Consider the following 23,825-nt stretch of genomic DNA (forward strand, 5'->3'; position numbering starts at 1 on the left):
TTTCTAAGCTCATAATCTCTGTGTATAAAACATCCATTAATCTTTCAGAATGATATTAGGCACTCCTGTTTCAGGCAATTTTGGAACTTTTATTCCCATTCACAGCAACTGATATTTGAACAATTATTAATTTTAAAATGGAGTGTGATAGATTTTTGTCAGGCGAAGCCACACAGGAGTTTCGGAACTGGTATTTGCAGTCAGGTGACAAATCAGACACATTCTCGCTGAATGGCAAAACAGGTATAAAGAGCTAAATGATCTACACTTGTTCTGTGTTCTTCAAAGATGCTTTATTGAAGAGAGCTTACATCACTAACTTTCCCTAATGCCAAGATACTTAACGCACATGGACAATAGACAATAGACAATAGGTGCAGGAGTAGGCCATTCTGCCCTTCGAGCTTGCAGCACCATTCAATATGAACATGGCTGATCATTCCTAATCAGTATCCTCTTCCTGCCTTATCTCCATAACCCTTGATTCCAATATCCTTGAGAGCTCTATCCAACTCTTTCTTAAATGAATCCAGAGACTGGGCCTCCACTGCCCTCTGGGGCATAGCATTCCACACACCCACCACTCTCTGGGTGAAGAAGTTTCTCCTCATCTCTGTCCTAAATGCTCTACCCCGTATTTTTAAGCTGTGTCCTCTGGTTCGGCACACACCCATCAGCGGAAACATGTTTCCTGCCTCCAGAGTGTCCAATCCTTTAATAATCTTATATGTCTCAATCAGATCCCCTCTCAGTCTTCTAAACTCAAGTCAGTTGCTCCACTCTTTCAGCATAAGGTAGTCCCACCATTCCAGGAATTGTCCTCCTGAACCTACACTGCACTCCCTCAATAGCCAGAATGTCTTTCCTCAAATTTGGAGGTCAGAACTGCACACAGTACTCCAGGTGTGGTCTCACCAGGGCCCTGTACAGCTGCAGAAGAACCTCTTTGCTTCTACACTCAATCCCTCTTGTTATGAAGGCCAGCATGCTATTGGCCACCTTCACTACCTGATATAACTGCATGCTTACCTTCATTGACTGGTGTACAAGAACACCCAGATCTCTTTGTACTGCCCCTTTACCTAAATTGATTCCATTTAGGTAGTAATCCGCCTTCTTGTTCTTGCCACCAAAGAAGATAACCATACATTTATCCACATTAAACTGCATCTGCCATGCATCTGACCACTCACCTAACCTGTCCAGGTCACCCTGTAATCTCCTAACATCCTCATCACATTTCACCTTCCACCCAGCTTAGTATCATCAGCAAATTTGCTAATGTTATTACTAATACCATCTTCTATATCATTAATATATATTGTAAAAAGCTGCGGTCCTAGCACTGATCCCTGCGGTACCTCACTGGTCACTGCTGCCATTCCGAAATAGAGCCATTTATCACCAGTCTTCGTTTCCTGTCAGCCAACCAACTTTCAATCCAAGTTAGTACTTTGCCACCAATACCATGCGCCCTAATTTTGCTCACTAACCTCCTATGTGGGACTTTATCAAAAGCTTTCTGAAAGTCCAGGTACACTACACCTACTGGATCTCCCTCGTCTATCTTCAGAGTGACATCATCAAAAATTTCCATAAGATTAGTCAAGCATGATTTCCCCTTCATAAATCCGTACTGACGCTGACCTATCCTGTTACTACTATCCAGATGTGTCGTAATTTCATCCTTTATAATAGACTCCAGCATCATTCCCACCACTGAGGTCAGACTAACTGGTCTATAATTTCCTGCTTTCTCTCTCCCACCTTTCTTAAAAAGTGGTACAACATTAGCCACCCTCCAATCCGCAGGAACTGATCCAGAATCTATCAAACTCTGGAAAATAATCACCAACGCATCCACGATTTCTCGAGCCACCTCCTTCAGTACCCTGGGATATAGCCCATCAGGCCCCAGGGATTTATCAACCTTCAGACCTAACAGTCTCTCCAACACCAATTCCTGGCAAATATAAATTCCCTTCAGTTCAGATTCTTCAGCCACTGTTACCTCAGGGAGATTGCTTGTGTCTTCCCCAGTGAACAAAGATCTGAAGTACCAATTCAATTCTTCTGCCATTTCTTTGTTCCCCATAATATATTCCCCTGTTTCTGTCTTCAAGGGCCCAATTTTAGTCTTCACCATTTTTTTTGCCTTTCACATACCGAAAAAAGCTTTTACTATCCTCCTTTATATTTTTGGCCAGTTTACCTTCATACCTCATTTTTTCTCTGCGTATTTCCTTCTTAGTAATCCTCTGTTGTTCTTTAAAAGCTTCCCAGTCCTCCGTTTTCCCACTTATCTTTGCTATGTTATACTTTTTCTCTTTTAACTTTATATGTTTCTTAACTTCCCACGTCAGCCACGGCCACCCATGCCTCCTCCTAGAATCTTTCTTCCTTTTTGGATGAACTGATCCTGCGTCTTCTGTATTATACACAGAAATATCTGCCATTGTTCCTCCACTGTCATCCCTGCTAAGGTATTGCACCATTGAACTTTGGCCAGCTCCTCCCTCATAGCTCCATAGTTCCCTTTATTCAACTGAAATATTGTCACTTCCGATTGTACCCTCTCCCTCTCAAATTGCAGATTGTATTATGGTCACTACTTCCCAATGGCTCCTTCACTTTGAGGTCCCTGATCAATTCTGATTCATTGTACAATACCAGATCCAGAATTGCCTTCTCCCTGGTAGGCTCCAGCACCAGCTGTTCTAAGAATCCATCTCGGAGGCACTCCACAAAGTCTCTTTCTTGAGGTCCAATGCCATCCTGATTCTCCCAGTCTACCTGCATGTTGAAATCCCCCATAACAATTGTAGTAACATCTTTGCGACAGGCCAATTTCAGCACCTGATTCAACTTACATACGACATCCAGACTACTGTTTGAGGGCCTGTAGATAACTCCCAAGAGGGTCTTTTTACCCTTAGAATTTCTCAGCTCTATCCATACTGACTCTACATCCCCTGATTCTAGGTCTCACCACGCAAAGGACTGAATATCATCCCTTACCAACATGGCCACCCCACCCCCTCTGCCCGTCAGTCTGTCCTTATGATAGCACGTGTAGCCTTGAATATTCATTCCCCAGATCCTGTCCACTTGAAGCCACGTCTCAGTTATCCCCACAATATCGTATCTGCCAATTTCCAAAAGAGCCTCAAGCTCATCCATCTTATTTCTAATGCTTCGTGTATTCATGTATAGTATTTTTAATTTGTTACTGCCCTCACCCTTCCCATCAACTCCTATTTCACTCAACCTTACAGCATGATCCCTTTTTGAGTTTTCTGCTTCATTGATACCGTTGTCTTTCTTGACTTCCCTTGTTCTAACTTTCCCTTCAATTTCCTTCTTAAACATCCAGTTTGTCCCCTCCCCCCCGCTACTTAGTTTAAACGCAGCTATGCTGCAGTAGCAAACCTGCCTGCCAGAATGCTGGTCCCCAATCTATTAAGGTGCAAACCGTCTCTCTTGTATAATTTATGCTTACCACAAAACATACCCCAGTGATCCAAGAATTTAAATCCTTGCTTCCTGCACCAGTTCCCCAGCCACACGTTCAAGTCCATTATCTCCCTGTTTCTGGCCTCAGCAGCCCGAGGAACTGGAAGCAAACCGGAGATAACCACCCTGGATGTCCTGCTTTTCAGCCTTCTTCTTGGTTCTCTGAAGTCCCGCTGTAGTATGTTCCTCCTCTTCTTCCCGACATCATTTGTGCCGACATGTACCACCACCTCTGGCTCTTCACCTTCGTCCTTGAGGATTTCCTGCACTGTCTGTGATGTCTTTAACCCTGGCACCAGGAAGGCAACATACCATCCTTAAGTCCCGCCTGCTGCCACAAAAACCCCGGTCAGTTCCTCTCACTATGGAGTTCCCTATTACCATGGCTCTGTGCTATGTCAGACTTTTCTGCTCTGCCTCCACGCCAACTTTTGATTGACAGACCTGGCCACCTCGCAGACTGGCAGTGTCATCTGTCTTTACTGATGGAACAGTGGGAGCAAAAGTGCTGAAAGGAAACTTGCTTGACACCACTTCTAAAGCAAAGATACAAAATTGCTTATAACACCAGCAGATGACTGCGAGAGAGGATAATGTGATTTGAAGATCCCAAAAATTACAATCGCACAATTATCAAGATCCCAGTCCAAACTACTAAATCTATTTTATGATCTGCTAGGATCAGTAACTTTTTTTGAAAAGTAGGCAAGGTGTGAGATTTCAAGTACTCACCAAAAAAAGGTCACAAGATTTTACTGTTTTGAACAAACAACAACTAGCTTTATTATACAAAGCTAGAACAGTAAGCTAAGATCGATATAATTTATATTCTGTCACGCCAAATTAATGTGAAGCAAATATAGGTAACTGACACAATGCGGTCAAATACCCCAAAGATCACATAAAATAACAAAAGAAATCAAGACAGATTCCACAGATTCCTCAGCATCTCCCAACCCTACCCTGGCGTTTGTGACACTGCGGGTCACCAAACATCTTTAAATCTTACAAGTGATTACAAATCTTCTCTTTGAAAGACTTAGCTTTGGAACTCCCTCAGAAACCACTCAGTCACAGACTACCTTAACAACTGCCCATATTCTGGCACTTCACATTCCTTTCATAGGACTACATTCTCCTGGATTCTTTAAACACACTCCTGCATCATCACACAAGCAAAATTCCAGCTACTTTTCAGAAAGCTAGCTTCAAGCTGCTACCGACATTCAACTTCTCCAATGTTTCAATCTAACAGGGGCCTGAACGACATGGGCTATGGTGAAAAATGTGACAGAATCACACAAGAAGTCCAGCGAAGCCGGCATGGTGGCTCAGTGGTTAGCATGGCTGCCTCAAAGTGCCAGGGATCTGGGTTTGATTCCAGCCTTGGGCGACTGCCTTTGTGGAGTTCACACATTCTCCCCGTGTCTGTGTGGGTTTCCGCCCACAGTCCAAATATGTGCAGATTCGGTGGATTTGCCATGTTTAAGAAAGAATTGTCCCATAGCATGGGTTAACTACGATAAACATCCAATGGGGGTGGTGGGTCTGGGTGGAATTCTCGAGAATTGATGCAGACTCGATGGACCGAATGGCCACTTCCTGCACTGCATGGATCCTACAATGATTCTAAGCCTATCTCTTGCTGCTTCTTCCAACTAACATCCCAGCATCAAGGTAAGATTCTCACAGGGCAGAGGTAAACTGTCTATTAAGAGGAATTTTTGCTGGTCAATGACCTTATTAACTGCACATCTCATCCATTAATAAATTAAAAGTCTTCAATCATACCACCTGCTGTGAGCAAACTGAATGCTGAGAATTTCAAAATGGAAGTCAGATTAGGTACCAGGCATCTTCAGTTTGCCACTTGTTCCAAAGGACCTCTATGTGGGACACCAGGCACCAACATCTCAGCGGACACTCCATAAGCACCGGCTACATCCACTTCACATACACAAATAGTGCTGTCTGAATGTGCCAGCCTCTAAAAGCCCTCATGGCAAATTTCTGTTCCATTTTCAGTATTTGTCTGCATCTCATGTTTCAATTTGGGGTGCAACACACCTATTATTGTAAAAAGGCAGCAAGGTCAATTTTCATTTAGCGACATTTACCCAGCTCATGGACTGGACCAGGCTGCATTTCCTGGTTTCTCACTTGCTGACTTAGCACTCACTTACATTGAGCCTAGCTGGATGCTCACAACATAGCTACCTTGCTTTTTTGCACATTGCCTCTTGGCCAAAGGTATCAGGCCCACATACTGTTGCATTGCCTTGCCGTTAAGTGTAGTCACAAAGCCAGGAAGCTTGTCATAGTTGTCAGCAGTCTTCAGTCAAGGGAGATAACCTTCACTCAGGGGTCCTGGCAAAGTTTCTCAATGGCAGCCTTAGAGACCAGTCCACAGCATTGGACATGGTCAGTCAGCCGCTTAAGGCATTCAGAGTCAGGAGTGTCTCCACATTAGGGGGTGAAGAGCCGAATTTCAGGCAGCTCACCACCCATCTGGACTCTTTCTGCCTTATTGTGGGCTGGTTTCTTTCTGGAGTGAAAGAGAGGCAGGTATTAAGGGAGATAAAAGTGAGTGACACATTATGTTTTGATCTTTGGTGCATTTCCTACATTGCTGTGCATTCCTTCAGATGGTTGAAACTACACTTACCCAGGTGGCAATCTTGGACCAGACTTGCATGACCTTGTGTCGTGACCTCCTCAGTTGGTCCTGAGGAAGAAGGACTTGGCACCTCTGTGCCACCTCATCCACCAGGACCTCTAGGCATCTGTCTGAAAAACAGGCACCAATTTTCCTTCTACACTACGTTTGAGAGCAAATGTCAGGAATCGTGTAGCGCAACTCTATACTAACAATGCTTCTGTGGGTGCATAATGGCCTTGGTACCAGGGATTTTGGTCCATTCTGGGATATCCCAACAATGGCAAGTTGTTCTGGCAATGCAAGTGGGGCTAGAATTGAACATGAGAGATTCACAGGATGGAATACGTAGTTAATGAGGGTCAGGATTCAGTCCAGTGTTTCTCAATTGCACAAAGGTTTTGGTTTCCTTAATGGCAACCAGCAGCTTCCAAACTCCCACAGTTCCCAGGAATTATCGTGTCAGGTAATCCCAACACTGAGCCGAACCTCCTAAGTTCCAAGTCTTTTGTAACTCCATGGAGCCGCTGTAACAGCACCTTTTTGTGATTAAGTCTCTTCTCCCTACCCTTAAGTGCCTGACTGTCCAACAGTCTGAAGCTGGAAACCTTCTTCTCTGACTGTTTCTGTATAACTCTAAAACTGTCCAATAAGCATTGAGCTGTTCTGAGCGATCTTTTGAAAATCTCACAAGAAAACCACCTTTGTTCCTCAGCAACATTAAACATAACTAATATTTTAGAACAGTCAAATGTAGCCACCCCTTAGAACTTCTGTTTCATGATTTCTGCCTTGCACATATAAAATAGACCCAAAAAGAAACATTTCATCAAACCTGTCCCAGTTTTCTGCTTCTGTCAGTCAGAACTAAGGTAAACTTTAAAATTAGGGATGGCCTTTTTAGGACAGAGTTGAGGAGAATCCTTTTCTCTTAGATGTTTATGAGACTTAGAAACTCTGCCGATTTGTTTCCTGTGTGCAGCTATCACTGCACCTCCAAAATGGTGGCTCCTTACACAAATGTAGTTTCATGGGTACAGAACACCTTTCAATATCTCACACAATGTTGTTGATATTTTCATCTGATTCTGAAGACTGTAGAATGGCAGTCTGCTTTATCATAGCAGTATCACTGTTTGGGTGCTAACACTTTCAAATGTCTATGATTCTCTAAGAATGGAGCAGGAACTTCCAAATCACTACAGAACACAGCTTGGGGAACTTGGCCCTCTAAATTACTTCCCAGTCTGCTGCCAGACATAAGAATCTAGCTCAATGATACTGCCAAATACTCTACATTACAAGGTTGGTATGCATTTCGTGGTATTCATAGAGTCTACTAAGGGTCTGGCAGCTGGTTGGCGAACTCAGGTGTGGGGTGAAGAAAGACAGAGAATGTGAAAGAAGACAGAGAGAGACAGTTATGGACGAAGATGTCCTTGAGAAGTGGAATATATTCCTGTTACTTTACTGAAGGTTCATCATTGCTTTGACACATTGACTTGAAAACAGGTGGCTGGAAAAATATCTTTTTAAGAGCAACTGAGTTGAGTTACATAGTAATAAAATCAATGATTATGCAAACCAGTTTGCAACAGCCAATCAAGACACTCTTTTCAAAGTGTGGCATTTGGTCACAGGAGTTAATCATTTCTTTTATATAATACATACAATATTTCAGGGAGCTGTTCTACAAAGTAGACTTTGTATCACAGGAGGAGTAGAGTCACAAACATTTAGAATTGGTACGATGTTCAGGTTGGGATGGCTGTAATAGGAAACAGGAGCAAGAAGAACGAATGAGCAGAAACAGCAAATGAGCAGAGAATTGGTTAAGCAGCAAAATAGTCAGTTCTTTAAATAATTTACTAAATGATTACTGCTTACAATACTAGACTGTCTACCTACCTTCTGATATTCCAAATAATAATCCGGGTTCCTTTTTTGCTGATGATTGTATCAAATTCTGTCAGCAGTTCCTTCTCTGTATTGAAGATGGAATATTTCAAGATGGCCTCCAGACTTGGCACTGAGTCTTCAGTAACTATGAGGTTCTGTACTTCAATCAGTTAAGTAGTATTTATAAGGTCTTATTCATATTGTCCACTTGAATTACTTTCCATGGAAAGTTATTTCATAATTCAATAACCCCTTCGGTAAAATTATCGACCTACCTTCCAAAGTAAGGTTTCTTTGGTATTTGAACCTTTTACTATAGTGATCAATTTGTCTGAAATGAACATTTTCAATTCTTTGCAAACATAATATTTCTTAATGTAAATTTGAGAATGGCAAAATACAGCCTTGGATTGAATGCTCTCTTTTAAAGAAAATGGCAGAATAATTATCTGAATCTCAAGATTCATCATCTCACTATGGAAAAGGAATGTGGAGAGAAGATATCACAGCGAAATGTCAGTGGATTAGCAATGCTCTTGAGCACATGGGTTCAAATCTCTTCATGCTAGAACACGGAATTTAAATTCAATTAATACAATTAATACTTTTATGTCATTCAGATCCCAAGTGATACATTTGAATCTTAACTGCCCTCTGAAATGGACTGTAAGGTCATTCAATAGGAATTAGGATTGGTCAAGAAACACTACCTAGGAGATTCACTTCCCATTTTTCAGGGAGACACTGTTCGTAGATAACATAGGATTAATTATATGTCAGCGCTAAGTAAAACTACATTTGGTCAGTCATTATTATTAGGACCTTACAAAACTGGTACAGATAAATCTACTCCCTCCAAACGTTAAAGCAGAAACCTTCACTTCCATCCCCAGACTGTGTATAACTTGAGTAGAATGGATCAAGACACTGTAACATAAATATTGGCACTTTTAAAACCACTATTTTACGCAACAAGGGCTATTGGCAATTTGATACTTAAATATTAAATATGGAAAAGTCCAAATAATTTTACTGCTCCTTGGATGCTGTCTGAGCTGCTGTGCTTTTCCAGCACCACTAATCCAGAATCTGGTTTCCAGCATCTGCAGTCATTATTTTTACCAAATAATTTAATGCCTAATTATCACATCACTGATGCCTTAAACGAACTCTCATATTCAAGAATGTATCAAGTTAACATGTCATTCAAGACATGGAAACTCTGAAGGCCAAACAATGGTAAATAAGTCATCATAGACTAAGCAGAATATAATATGTGAACTATGATACTCTAGTGTATTCGACAACAGAGCAAAGGAACTATATAAAGTGGAAGTTGATGCAACAAAGCTGGAATTTACAATTTACTTTCTTATACTTCGAATTAACTATTCAAGACAGCTGAATATGTGTTAGATCATACATGTGAGACTGTAGTATCTGAAAAAAAATTGTTAACCCAACTGTAGAACGAATTATTCTGACAAATTTCTTCGCATTTAAAAAAAAATATAATAGAATACTTCCTTTGTTATGATTTCATCAAAGTGAACAACACTTGGGAAATCAGAACTGATGCATATGGCAAGCATAGGTGCCAAAGTTTTCTTTGCATAAAAATCATTACTGATGCGTACTCTCAAGTGCTAGATAATTACTAAATGGTCTCCGATACCTTCAGTAATAACTTGGATAAGATCATAAACCCCAGCTCTTTATAGTGCCTATCCATGAGATTTCCTTAAAAAAACTATTATGTCCTGATCCAACCCTTGTATTATCCTTCTGTCTATGTCACGCACTTCCCTACTCTGGCCTAGCTTCATTCCTCCACTTCTCAAAGCTAATTCAACTTGGGCATTAACTGCTGGCTTTGTCAGCAAATCTCAAATCCCATGAACAAATAAACAAAAATGGTCATCTAAAAGTGAAGAGTTGTTTACTGAACTTCATTTTTAACAGGAAACTCCATCATTGAGTAAAACCTTATTGTTCCCATTGCTCGCTCTCCTCCATCCTGTCCTACTTTGGTCAACAACTTCTCCCACATCACCGAACACCTGCCTTACTTTAAACTCTAACCTACTTAGCCTAAACAACTATATGTGCAACTTCCTTCCCTAAAGTAAATTTTAAATGTTTACACCTTGGAATAACTGAGGCAGCAACAGTCTCATAACAGGGCTGTGTAGCTAATAGCTTTGTTAACACCAGCAGTACATCTGGTGTCATTTTAAAAGGAGCCCAGCTCCAGCAGTCTAAGAGTCTATCTAGTTTAATCAGTAAAATGTGGATTAAGCTAAAGTCAATTGAGTCAATGTTTAGACTAATGGGACGCATGGTGTCTGAGAGAACAATATCATACTGTTCCTGAAGGTTCTATTCATCTGTATTGGAACAGTGCACAAGGCCAAAGACAGAGCAGTGGAAGTTTATGTACTTCTTGTTAATTCTTTTTTTTCTTTTTCTCTGTCACATTCATAGAGTCATAATCACATAGCAATAAAATAGATCCTTCAGTCCGAACAGTCCATGCCGAACATAATCCCAAACTAAATTAGTCCCACCTGCCTGCTCCTGGCCCATATCCCTCCAAACCTTTCCTATTCATACTTACCAAATATCCTCAAATGTTGTAATTGTGTCCACATACACCACTTCCTCAGGAAGTTCATTCCACATGTGAACCGCCCTCTGTGTAAAACATTTGCCCCTGTTGTCTTTTAAAATTTTTCTCCTCTCAAGTGTGCCCCCTTGTCTTGAAATCCCCCATCTTAGGAAAAAGACAACTACCATTAACTCTATGTATGCCCCTCATTATTTTATAAACTTCTAGAAGGTTGCCTCTCAACTTCCTACGCTCCAGTGAAAAAAATCCCAGCCTTTCTTTATAACTCAAACCTTCCATATTTGGCAACATCCTGGTAAATCTCTTCTGAACTCTCTCCAGCTTGATAATATTCTTCCTATAACTGGGCAACCAGTACTGGATACAGTATTCTAGAAGTGCCCTCAACAATGTCCTGTACAACCTCAACATGTGTCTGCGTGGATTTTCTCCGGTTGCTCCGGTTTCCTCCCACAATCCAAAAAGTGTGCAGGTTAGGTGAATCGGCCATGCTAAATTGCCCGTAGTGTTAGGTGTAGAGGAATGGGTTGTGGGTCGGTGTGGACTTGTTGGGCCGAAGGGCCTGTTTCCACACTGTAAGTAATCTAATCTAATCAAATGGTAGTCTTGCCAACTCTTACACTCAAAGGACTGAGCAATGAAGAGAAGTGTGCCAAATGCCTTTTTAACCGTCCTGTTGGTGCAAACTTCAAAGACATATGTACCTGCACCCCTGGGTCCCTCTGTTCTAAAACACTACCCAAGGACCTACTGTTAATTGTATAAGCTCTACCCTTGTTTGTTGTACCAAAATGCAATACTTTGCATTTATCCTGAATGAACTCCATCTGCCATTTTTCAGCCCATTGACCCACTGGATCAAGATCCCTTTGTAATCTTAGAAAACCTTCTTAGAAAACCAATTTTGGTGTCATCTGCAAAATTACTAACCAAGTCTTTTATAATCTCATCCAAATCATGTATACAAAAGAGGACCTAGACCCAATCCCTGTGGTGACAGGCCTCCAGTCCAAAAAACAACCCTCCTCTATCACTACTTCCTGATTGGCCTCATTCCTGATGAAGGGCTTATGCCTGAAACGTCGATTCTCCTGCTCCTCGAATGCTGCCTGACCTGCTGTGCTTTTCCAGCACCACACTATCAACTCTCTTCTATCACTCTCTGTCTCCTGTTATTTGGCCAATCAAGTATCCAACTGGCAAGCTCTCCCTGAATTCCACATGGTCTAACTTTACTAATTCGTCTACCTTGCGGAACATTGTCAAAGTCTTTTCTAAGGTACAAGAAAACAACATCTACAGCTCTGCCTTTTTGCCAACTTCCTCAAAAATCTCAATCAAGTTTATGGGACATGATTTTCTTCACACAAAACTATGCTGACTATCGCTAATCAATTTTTATCTCTCCAAATGTCCATAAATCCTATCTTTTATAATAATCTCCAACAATTTACCAGGAAGCGAAGCCAGACTCAAGGTCTTCAATTCCCAGATTTCTTGAACAAAGGTACAACATTAGCCAGTCATAATGCACCTCACCCATAGTTACAGATGATGCAAATATTTCTGCAAGGGGTCTCGAATTTCTTCCCTTACTTCCCACAACGTTCATTTACTTCTTAGGTCATTGAGTGTTTTCATGTTGTCCTTAGTACTGGTTTGGAAATCAAACAATTCTGTAGATGCAGCATATGATCAATAAGAAAAAATTAAACTGTGAGCCATGACAATTCCTGTCATATAAATTAAGGCTCACCATACGTATTGAACTCATCTCCCTGATGCCTCACATATGCAAATTTGGTGGCTGGAAAAAAAACTATTCAGGAGCAAACAGATACAGTTATACAATAATGAAGTCACTAACCATATAACTCAATTTGCAAGATTTTTCAATTACTTTAAAATTGTGGCCCATTCATCTAAATTAACCTGTTTGCTCAAAATAATGTGTAGATTATCTCAAGGATCACTAAGAACTAAAGTCTGCATCACACAGAAGATACAGAGGCACTAAAAAATTTAGAATTAGTCGCCCATTACACAGAAGTTGTATAACATTGCTCCATGCACAAGCAATTTAACACATAACAAAGGGGAGGCAGTGGAAACCATGTGGAAAAGATATTCCAGTACGGGTATAAGCCTAATAAATTGAGATAAAATGTAATTAAATATGAAAAGTCCATGGCATTAAAGGATATTATTCTGCTGGTTGAAAGGCACAATAGGAATAATGACCGCTTGGGCATTAATCTGTTCCAGGTAGGTTTGCGATAGGAAGCCCACGCTTAAAGCTCCGCCATTCTTGGTGAAGACGAGAGCATCTTTTCCCAACCTCATAGAGCCGGATTTAAATCCGTTTCCATACACTCCAATTGGCAAGTGGCTTTTATTCCCTGTTTTATTCGTGAACCCAAAACTGCAAAATAAAATTAAATTTTTAGTGATAAAATTACAAAACAAGACATGTAAACATAAAGTTCACTTTACATCAATGACCATTGCTGCAAAATTAACATAAGTTTCTTCCAATTCTAGCAATGCAGCATTAAACAACTTTTGGAAGAGAAAGGGTGACACACAACAAGTGCTATAGTCAGGATAGAGTGGGTGAGCTGCAAGTGACCTGATCAGTTATTGTTTTTGTTCCCTATTACAGGGAACAAAAACTCCTCAAGACTTTAGGATAATTTATCATTATAAAGGCAAAATGCAATTCATCTCCTCAATTTGCATTTTTTAGATAGATTAGATTCCCTACAGTATGGAAACAGGCCATTTAGCCCAACAAGTCCACACCAACCCTCCGAAGAGTAACCCACTCAGACCCATTCCCCGACTCTATATTTACCCCTGACTAATGCACCTAACACTATGGGCAATTTAGCACAGCCAATTCACCTGACCTACACACTTTTGGATTGTGGGAGGAAACCAGAGCACCCAGAGGAAACCCAGACAGACATGGGGAGAACGTGCAAACTCCACACAGTCAAAGAGGGTGGAATCGAACCCGGGTCCCTGGCGCTGTGAGGCAGCAGTGCTATCCATTGAGATACCGTGCCACTCCTTTTACTATCAGCGAAAACATTCACAGCCCTGCATGTGGATGGTCAATTTGTCCTCTTACCTCCATATACAAAATGGAAAAATAGGGAATGGAGGACATAAATAGGTAGTTTTAAAGAAACATTATATGTTGATATCTTCATTAAGCAACAAGTTAATTCACCTATGTGAAATACAGCTAATCAAAATTCAAGTATGTACTCTTGTCAATTTTGCTCCCCTCTCCACTTCTTGAATGCATTAACTTCCAAATTTCATAAACGTGGGGCATCCTTGCTCAATGATCATTCTCTCTGTATGAACAGTGTAGCTGATTGCAAGCCAATGACCTAATCTATTCACGCCTGCTATGTTACAAGGCTTTTTCAGCAAGAATCAAAGAATCATGATTGGAAACTGTCCCTGTGGTAAGAAACAGAAAACATAACTAATCAGTTCAATTGCAGCACACACACTCTACCCTGACTGAAATCAACAAACATCATACCACCAAACATGGAATCTCAGAAGCTCTTTTGATCTCTAAATTAAACTCTTCATCGCAAAGTGAAATTTCTTACAAAATCAGAATGCACTCACAATAGATTTAATTTAAGAAATTTTATTTTAAATTGTCCACACACCTTTAAAAAAGCATCAACACTGGCAAATTGGCATTGAATAGTAAGTCTTGCCATTCTTTTTCTTGTTATGTAACTGCCAGAGATGACTCTCAGTTACAACCTTCCTTTGTACGATAGTAGTCATGACTTGGAGATGCCGGTGTTAGGCTGGGGTGCACAAAATTAAAAATCACACAACACCAGGTTATAATTCAACAGGTCTAATTGGAAGTACACTAGCTTTTGGAGTGCTGCTCCTTCATCAGCTGGTTGTCTCAACCACCTGATGAAGGAGCGGCGCTCCGAAAGCTACTGTACCTGTTGGGCTATAACCTGGTGTTGTGTGATTTTTAACTTCCTTTGTACGGATATTGTGTAAATTAACATTTTGCACATTAAGATTCTAGAGGATGTCTGCCTCCATTATGGGCAGTCACAGGCTGGCAACAGTTACGATGTTAGCAACCTGACCTGTACCTTTTAGGCCACTAGTCCAAAAGGCAAATTAAATAAATGACAGCTACAAAGAGATTGCCTGTACAATAGATCAAGGAATGGCTTTTATTCAAGATTTGGAGAGTGGTACTCCTTGCTTGTGACATTTACTACACACATCCCACATATCACATTGTAGAGATGCAAATCATACAAAAAAAACCTGGTTTATCAGGTTGAGTTTTCGTGGGGCTTCCTGGTATGCACAGAGTTTCACTCAGAGCATTTCAAAGAGCATCCTAGATACAAAACAGATCTAACATGGAATTCAGAACTCTTGGGAAAGGGCAGTGGGGATGGGTGCAGAAACAGAATGATTCAGACAAAAAAAACCCTCCTTTTCCCGTGACCTTATTCTCACAAAACTGATGATCAAATTTCTCCTCTTGGCTCCCATATTAGCTGATATGGAAATGGTTCTCTGTTCCTTGCCTTTAAAAGCCATCATCACCTTTTCCTCAAATATTGAATCCTAATCCCAACATCCTTGCAAATTAATGGTGCCATCTTCAACGTTCCTATTCTCCAAAGTCCATGAATACTTTGTCCCCTCCCAACTCCATTCCCTTCTTTCCTGAAATTCCATATTTTAATGCTTCCTACAGTTTTCACCCTACCAAATTAATGAAACAATCTCAAAGTCACAAAAGATATCCTAAACAATTATAATAAAGACAAACGATTCCTCCTTCTTCTTCCCCATTTTTCAACAGCTTGTGACATAGCCGACCACACCTTTTCCTCTAATCCCTTACTATTGTTATCAGCAGGGTGGGACTTCTCTCATCACGTTCCATTCCTCATTGTCTAATCATAGGAAGAAAATCACTGGTAATGGTTCTTTTGATGCTCCCTCACTGCTATCACTCGCCCTCTTATTTCTCATCTACATACTGTGCCTTGGTGAAATCATCAGCTATAGTTTTCACACATATGACCCAGTTCTAACTCACCAATATTTCTCTTGACTCCTTTATTGTTACTAAATTACCATGTTACTTATTCAAAATCCAGTATTGGCTCAGTAGAAATTTCCAGCAATTAAATATTAAACTGAAAACATTTGGTCTCCACTCCAAACTCCTTTGCCTGGCTACTGGACCATCTGTCACCAAAGCAACAGCCTATATCAGATTTTGTTTTATATAAAGCTTCTTTACTTATGTCAAATGTGCTATATAAATGTAAGTTAGTGTAGTCCATGGAGTTGGGTACACCTTGTGTGTCATTACACAAACACAGTACTAACTGAACTAAATGATTCATATTATAACTACTGACCCACATTTTTTATGCTAATATGGAATAAAAGTGCATACGATTTGAACCAAACTTTCTTTGTTTTACTGTTAACTTGGTCTGTCTTGGAGAGATTGAAGAACTATACACATGAAATATCTGTCCAGTTTAGATTACAAGGGAATGCTGCTGGTCCTTCTTTGGATCTCACTTCTGTACAGGATGTCAATTTAATGCTTCAACTGAAAACTGCATGCCCCAAAATGCAACACATCTTCTGCAAATATATCCAAAGTATTTAAACAACAGAGAAGAATCGTGGGAACAGAGTGAAGCTGCTTCATGCTGCCACCTTGAAATGGGTATAATACTTTATTGATGGAAGTACATGAGAAGGAAAGATATTTATTTATTAAATTTTTCTGATTACAAAAGAAAACATTCTTCATTCTTTACAAAATCTATCAGGTGTATTTTCTGGATATAATCTGCACATTCAAATTAAGTATAAATAACCTACGAATCAAATAAATATTTCAAAGCAATGCCAACATAATTTTAGAACTAGAGATCTGCCCCAATCTGGTAATATATTCGTATCATTTCATAGTAACATTTTTAGATATATTTGTTGTGAACTAGAATCTAATGTTATTAGTAAATAGATTTTGATATGAAGAATCTGAATCACGGCTTGGCATGGACAAATAAATTGTCAGAAAGTATGAACAATAAAATGCACAGTCAAACAATGTGGTTCACAACATATATACTGTATTAGGTAAAAACAAGTTCTGCAGACGCTGGAAACCAGAGTCTAGATTAGAGTGGTGCTCGAAAAGGGCTTTTGCCCGAAACGTCAATTTTCCTGCTCCTAGGATGCTGCCTGACCTGCTATGCTTTTCCAGCACCACTCTAATATATACTATATTACGACTAACAGACTAAACTTGATGTTATGTAAGACAATCCAGGGCGTCCCCAATTTATGAATATGAGATTTACAGATGCTTGTACTTATGACCGTGATCCAAACCAGATGTACCATTTTAAAGATCCAACATATAAACATTTCCTGTACTTATGAAAAGCTATTTTATATTGTTCTACATCGTATTCTGGCTTGTGTGCAAATTGACTTACAAACAGACTCAAGAATAACACAAAATAACAAACACAATCATAGACCAGAGAAACATACAATCATTCCAATAGGCATACTATATACAGATTATAACAACTAGCTTAATTAAATGATGTTGAACTTATTTCACTGAAACACTGAGTATAACAGTTTCATGGGACTTGCAAATGTTTTACAATATTTTTAAAATGCAAAAGCGATTAATGCTTTCTTGGTTCAGATATGGTGAGATGAAGACGACAGCTTGTGCCTACACTATGATAATGAGAATACACACATCTGATCACACACCGCTTATATCTTAAATGGTGATAGTGAAGCTTCAGGAGTCAGAAAGTGTATGTCAGAACGTCATGCGGATGCATTGGGCTGTATCGACCTACTGGTATTTTCACAACCTTTTTTTGTATGTTTCTGGTTATTAGAAACACATAAAACAGGAGGAGTGATAGGCCATTTGGCTCTTCAAGTCTGCACCACCATTCAGTATGATCATTACTGATCATCCAAGACAGTACCTTGTTTCTGCTTTACCCCCATGACTTTTGAACCCTTTAATTCTAAGAACTACATCTAACTCCTTCTGAAAACATTCATTATTTTGGCCCCAACTACTTTGTGGCAAGCTCACCACTCTCTGGATGAAATATTTCCCCTCATCTCATTCTAAAGTACCCACCCTGTATCCTTAGACTACAACCCCTTGTAACTCCACCAAACATAGTCGTAACCAATCCAGTCTCTCTTCATACATGTTATGCCATTCCAGGAAACAGTCAGGTAAACCTTTTCCTTCCTTAGATGGATGAAAGAGACCAAAACTGCATATAATACTCCAGGTGTGGTCTCACCAAAGCCCTGAACAATTATAGCAAAACATCCCTGCCTCCGTACTCAAATTCTTTTGCTATGATAGCTGACATACCATCTGCTTTCTTCACCACCTACAGCAGCTGCATGCTTACCTTTAGTGAACACTCAGGTTGCAACTCCCCATTTCCCAGAGTACCGTCTTTCATACAATAATCTGCCTTGCTGTTTTTGCTACCAAAGAGGACAACCACAAATTTGTCCACATTATACTTCATCTGTCATACATTTGTCCTCTCACGTAACTTGTCCAAATCACAGTGAAACATCTCTGCATACTCCGCATAACTCATCCTCCACTCAGATTTGTGACGCCTGCAGACTTGGAAAAATTATATTTAGCTCCTTCATCTAAATCATTTATATATATATATATATATATTGTGAATAGGTGGGGTCCGAACACTGCTCTCTACAGTACCCCATTAGTCACCGCTGTAACTCAGAAAAAGACTGGTTTATTCCAACGGTTTCTGTTGGCCATACAGATCTTTATCTATTTAACTTTACTTTTAACTTTACTTACTAATCTCTCACGTAGGACCTTTCTGAAAGCCTTCTAAAAAGGACCAAGTAAACCATATCCATTGGCTTTCTTTATCAACTCGACTAAATTACATCCTCAAAACAATTGGATTGTCAAGCATGATTTCCCTTTCGTAAATCCATGCTGACTTCGTCCGATTCTACCCTTGCCTATCCTCTTACCTTATTTATCCTATTCATACTGCATGACAGTTTTCAGAAGATGATATTTGAATGATTAAATCAGCACCTAAGTTCATAAATCATTTTGTTACATTATGGTTCTGCTCAAAATTATAATTTACCTGTTGTGTATACTGTTCTAAGCAGTATTTAGCCTACTGAATGAATTCTGAAGTGTATTTTGTCTACTTTCTCTTTTTTTCCTTTGACAACATTTTTTTAAAAATGCAATTCATTTTATTCATCATTGAGCACACTACCTTAGCATTTTGTGTAGTTTAATTGGAGTCATTCCATTCCCATTATCAGTGAAGGTCAGACACAGCTCATTTTTAATCTTAGTCACGTCAATCCACATTTGTTTGGCACAGACTCCTGGATCACAGGCATTATCTGGAACAGAAATGGACTTATCAATAAAGCAGTTACTGGCTTCTAAAAACAAAATGTTATTCAGCAGTAAACTGAAACAATACCCAACATCTCATTCACGTTTGTAACCCATTGTCAATTTCTCATAATTCGTCATGAAATGGAAACCAAGAGACTTCATAACTTTATATTAAACTAATATCTTTCAGATATTTTGGAGGGAATATATTTATACAAATGTTTATGATTCATATTTAAAGGATCTTTCTTATAACTTAACTGATACCAAAATTGCCTTACATCTTATATGAACAGTTCTTCTATCCTGGGTCCTATAAATTTTGCTCAAACTCTCAAAGGCTCTGGATTTTGCTGGATGCAGTTCTACAGAGACCTGTGCTTCACGGATATGTCAAACAAATAGCCTTTTCTGGGACAGCAAGTGTGAACAGATAATTCAATCCCAAGAGGATTTCACAGCAAAGCTCTGTCACTGAAAGAACAAAGACATTTTCCTGCAGGTGTGCTTTTCTATCTGCCCAACACAGACATCTCAAGACCCAAAGTTAAGTTCATATTTGGTGGCCTTGATGATATCGGGAAACTCGGCAATAGCTTGAGTAGGCACCTGTTGATACTAATGTCTTTAGATATGTTCGTGTACTACAGCAAGAGCTTGGTTAATCCCACAGTTCTATGGTAGATGGCACAAAGAAAATATTGTTTAACCCACTCTTGCATTTTGCTACATGTTTTCCAAGTCATCTTGCAGAACTGGAGTTACTTGACTCCAAGTTATATAGCTGCAACGTTGCTGACTAAAGCAGCAGAATATTCTCCAGATCTAGCTGCATTTAGATAAGGACTGCTTCAGTGTCTGCAGAGTTGCAAATGATACTGAACATTGTGTAATCCCCACACTGAACACCCCCACTTCTGACCTTATGATGGGTGAAGCAGCTGAAGATGGTTGAGCCGAGGACACCACCATGAGGAACCACTGCAGAGATGTCCTGAAGCTGAGATGGTTGACCTCCAACAACCACACCGCTCTCCAATGTTCCAGGTATGACTCTGACCAGCGATGCACACTGACCCTGGTTTTGTTTGGGATTTTTGATGCCACATTCAGTCAAATGTAGGGTTGATGCTAAGGGCAGTCACTCTTGCCTCACCTCTGGAATTCAACTTGTTTGATCATGTTTGGAACAAGCTTGTAATGAGGTCAGGAATTGAGTGGTCCTGGTGGAACACAAACCGGACATCACTGAAGAGGGTTTGTGTCAAGATTTGTAGCTTGGGTACCAGTTGTGGTTATGGGTGTGTTCACTGAGCTGGGAAGTTGATTTGCAGATGTTTTGTCCCCTGTCTAGGTGACATCTTCAGTGCGTTGGAGCCTCCTGTGAAGCACTGCTGTACTGTGTCTTCTGGAATTTATTTGGTTCCGTTTCTGCTGCTTCTGGTTGCCCATTCTGGTTGTTCAGTGTAGTGGCTGGTATATTGGGTCCAGGTCAATGTGCTTGTTGATGGAGTCCGTAGCTGAGTGCCATGCTTCTAGAAATTCTCTGTCTGCCCTCTGTTTAGTTTATCCTATTATTGTTGTGTTGTCCCAGTCGGATTTGTGGTCCTTGCCATCTGTGCGTATGGCTACAAGGGACAGATGGTCGTGGTATTTAGTGGCTGGTTGGTGTTCATGGATGTGGATTGCTAGTAGTCTGCCTGTTTGCCCTTTATAATGTTTTATGCAGTCTTTGAATGGAATCCTGTAAATTACCTTAGTCTTGCATATGATGGGTATAGGGTCTTTTGTCCAGGTGAGTTGTTGTCAGAATGTAGCTGTCAGTTTATGGCTGTCATAAACCAGAGTGGTCGGAGAAGTCTGGCTGTCAGTTCTGAGACTTTTTATATGTAAGGTAGCGTGCCCAGTGAGTTAGGTCATGGCATGTCCTCGTCACATTGTTTGTCTGTTAGGCATCTGAGGATGAAGTTTGGGTGTATCTGTTCTTGGCAAAGACTCTGCAGAGTCTTCTTCCCTTTGTAGATTGGGAGTGCTGCAGTGTGTTGGAGGTCTTTTGGACAGGGCCAAATGCAGCTTCTCTTGTGTGTGTTTGGGTGGTTACTGTTATGATTCAGGACCTGGTTGGTATGTATAGCTTTCCTGTTCACTTTTTTGGTGCATTCATCACTCTGTGTTCTTTGTATCATCACATCCAGGAATGGGAGTTGATTGTTGGTTTCCTCCTCTTCTGTAAATCTGACCACTGCGAGTATGGTGTTGATAATCCAGTGTGTGTTCTCGATTTCTATTCTCTTAATGATAACAAAAGTGTCATCTATGTACCTGATCCAGAGCTTAGGTTGGATTTGTGGGAGGGCTGTTTGTTCCAGTCTTTGCATCACTGCTTCTGTTATGAGTCCAGAGATGGGTGTTCCATTGATCTATTCATATATTTGGTTGTTGAACCTGAAGTGTGTCGTCAAGCACAGGTCTAGTAGTTTGAACATGCAGTGCTTGTTGACAGGTTCCCCACTGTGTTGTCTGTTCTGCTTGTCGAGGTTGGCTTTTTGTTAATTAAAGTGAACAGTGCCGTTACAATGATTGAGACCATTGCTTCGTCCTTGTCTAAGTTTATGTTCTTGATGTTGTCCAGGAATTCTTGTGATGATTGTGTGGAGTGTTTGGATCCATGCTTGACCTGTCCTTCTTTTCCCCAATGTAGAGGAGACCACATTGTGAGCAGAAAGTGCATTAGACTAGATTGTGAGAAGTGCAGGTAAAGTGCCGCTTCACCTGGAAGGTATGTTTGGGCCCTTGGATACTGAGGACGGAGGTGGTACATGGGCAGGTTTTACACCTTCAGCAGTTGCAGGGGAAGGTGCTGTGGAGTTTTAGGGAGGTGTTGGGAGTGAAGGAAGAGTGGATCAGGGTGTCCTGGAGGGAACAGTCCCTGTGGAAGGCAGACAAGGGATGGGAGAGAAGTACATGTCTGGTGGTGGCTTCTTGCTGGAGATGACGGAAATGGCACTGATGATCTTCTGGATGTGGATGCTGGTAGTACACTAGGTAAGGACAAGGGCAACCCTATCACTGTTGCGGGAGGAAAGACAGGGGGTGAGAGCAGAAATGCAGGAGATGGGTCAGACTCGGTTGAGAGCCCTGTCGACATCAGTGCAGGGGAATCCTCAGTTGAGGAAGAAGGTGGACATTTTAGAGACTCCCTTGTCAAAGTTAGCCTCATGAGAACACATGCAATGGAGAAGAGGGAACTGGGAGAATGGAATGGAGTCTTTACAGGAAACAGGGTGCAAGGATGTATAGTCCAGGTAGTTGTGGGAGTCGGTGGGTTTATAGTAGTTATTAGTGGCCAGTCTATTGCCTGAAATGGAAACAGAGATGTCAAGTAAAAGAAACAAAGCGTAGACTGGGTGACCGTTTTGCAGAACATCTATGTTTTGTCCGCAAAAAAGATCCTGAGCTTCCAGGTGCCTGCCACTTTAACACACCACTCTATTCCCTGGCCAACATCTCCGTCTCAGGCTTACTGTAGTGCTACAGCGAAGCTCAGTGCATGCTGGAAGGACAGTACCTCATGTTCCGCATGGGACCCTTTAACGCTCCAGACACAATACTGAAATCAATAATTTTAGGACCTCAATTCCCTCATGTCCTAGCCCCCTACTACACACCCCAGGCCTTGTTATTACATAGGCTGTTATCAAACACTACCAATCGTTAGCCACTAACAGTCTCCATTAAAAGCTGTTCACCCTCCCAGCCAGATCATTATCAACTCCTTCCTCTGTCCAAGTGTACTTCTCTCTCTTTGGGCTCCATCCCTACCTATCTTTTACTCCTTACCCACTCCCCCCATCCTATCTTCTGCATATAAACTGATATTTTCCTAGCTACTATCAATTCTGAGGAAGGTTCACCGGTCCTGCAAAGTTAACTTTGATTTCTCCTCACAGATGCTGCCACACATCCTGAGCTTTTCCAGCAACGTATTTTTGATCAAGACAAGTTGCTTGGTTATTTAATGAAGTGGTCAACGGTTAATGAAGAGAGATTGAGTAATTTAGGCCTATACTCTCTAGAGTCCAGAAGAATGAGAGGAGATGTAATTGATGTATATAAGACAACAGATGGGAGAATGGGAAGCTGCGTATCAATGAGGTGAGATAAGGTACTAATGGCATACTTTTGCAAGAAACTAGGCCTTTTCCACACACTAGTGATATTCCCATCTTAATATTTGAAACCTGATTGCAGAATCGGACCTCTTTGTCTCAGAACATTGAACAATACAGCACAGTACAGGCCCTTCGGCCCACAATGTTGTGCCGAACATTTGTCCTAGCTTAAGCACCCATCCATGTACCTATCCAATTGCCACTTAAAGGTCGCCAACGATTCTGACTCTGCCACTCCCACAGGCAGCGCATTCCATGCCCCCACCACTCTCTGGGTAAAGAACCTACCCCTGACATCTCCCCTATACCTTCCACCCTTCACCTTAAATTTATGTCCCCTTGTAACACTCTGTTGTACCCGGGGAAAAGGTTTCTGACTGTCTACTTTATCTATTCCCCTGATCGTCTTACAAACCTCTATCAAGTCACCCCTCA

The 23,825-nt window shown here is 40.8% G+C and overlaps 1 protein-coding gene across 4 annotated transcripts in view; it reads right to left on the reverse strand.

The window, feature by feature from the left end:
- The window catches only part of LOC140495886 (MORC family CW-type zinc finger protein 4), a 140,266-nt gene that overhangs the window by 86,510 nt on the left and 29,931 nt on the right, over nucleotides 1-23,825 (reverse strand). For 2 of the 4 annotated variants that reach the window (XM_072595130.1, XM_072595129.1), the window contains exon 3: nucleotides 19,088-19,220. In XM_072595130.1, coding sequence (XP_072451231.1) covers nucleotides 19,088-19,220 — 133 coding nt within the window. Of the gene's footprint in view, nucleotides 1-8,077; nucleotides 8,226-12,901; nucleotides 13,120-19,087; nucleotides 19,221-20,140; nucleotides 20,887-23,825 lie in introns of those variants that run through there. The other 2 variants (XM_072595133.1, XM_072595132.1) reach the window with 2 other exon arrangements.

The sequence above is a fragment of the Chiloscyllium punctatum genome, chromosome 25 (genome assembly GCF_047496795.1).
Source record: "Chiloscyllium punctatum isolate Juve2018m chromosome 25, sChiPun1.3, whole genome shotgun sequence".
In the NCBI taxonomy this organism is placed as follows: domain Eukaryota; kingdom Metazoa; phylum Chordata; class Chondrichthyes; order Orectolobiformes; family Hemiscylliidae; genus Chiloscyllium; species Chiloscyllium punctatum.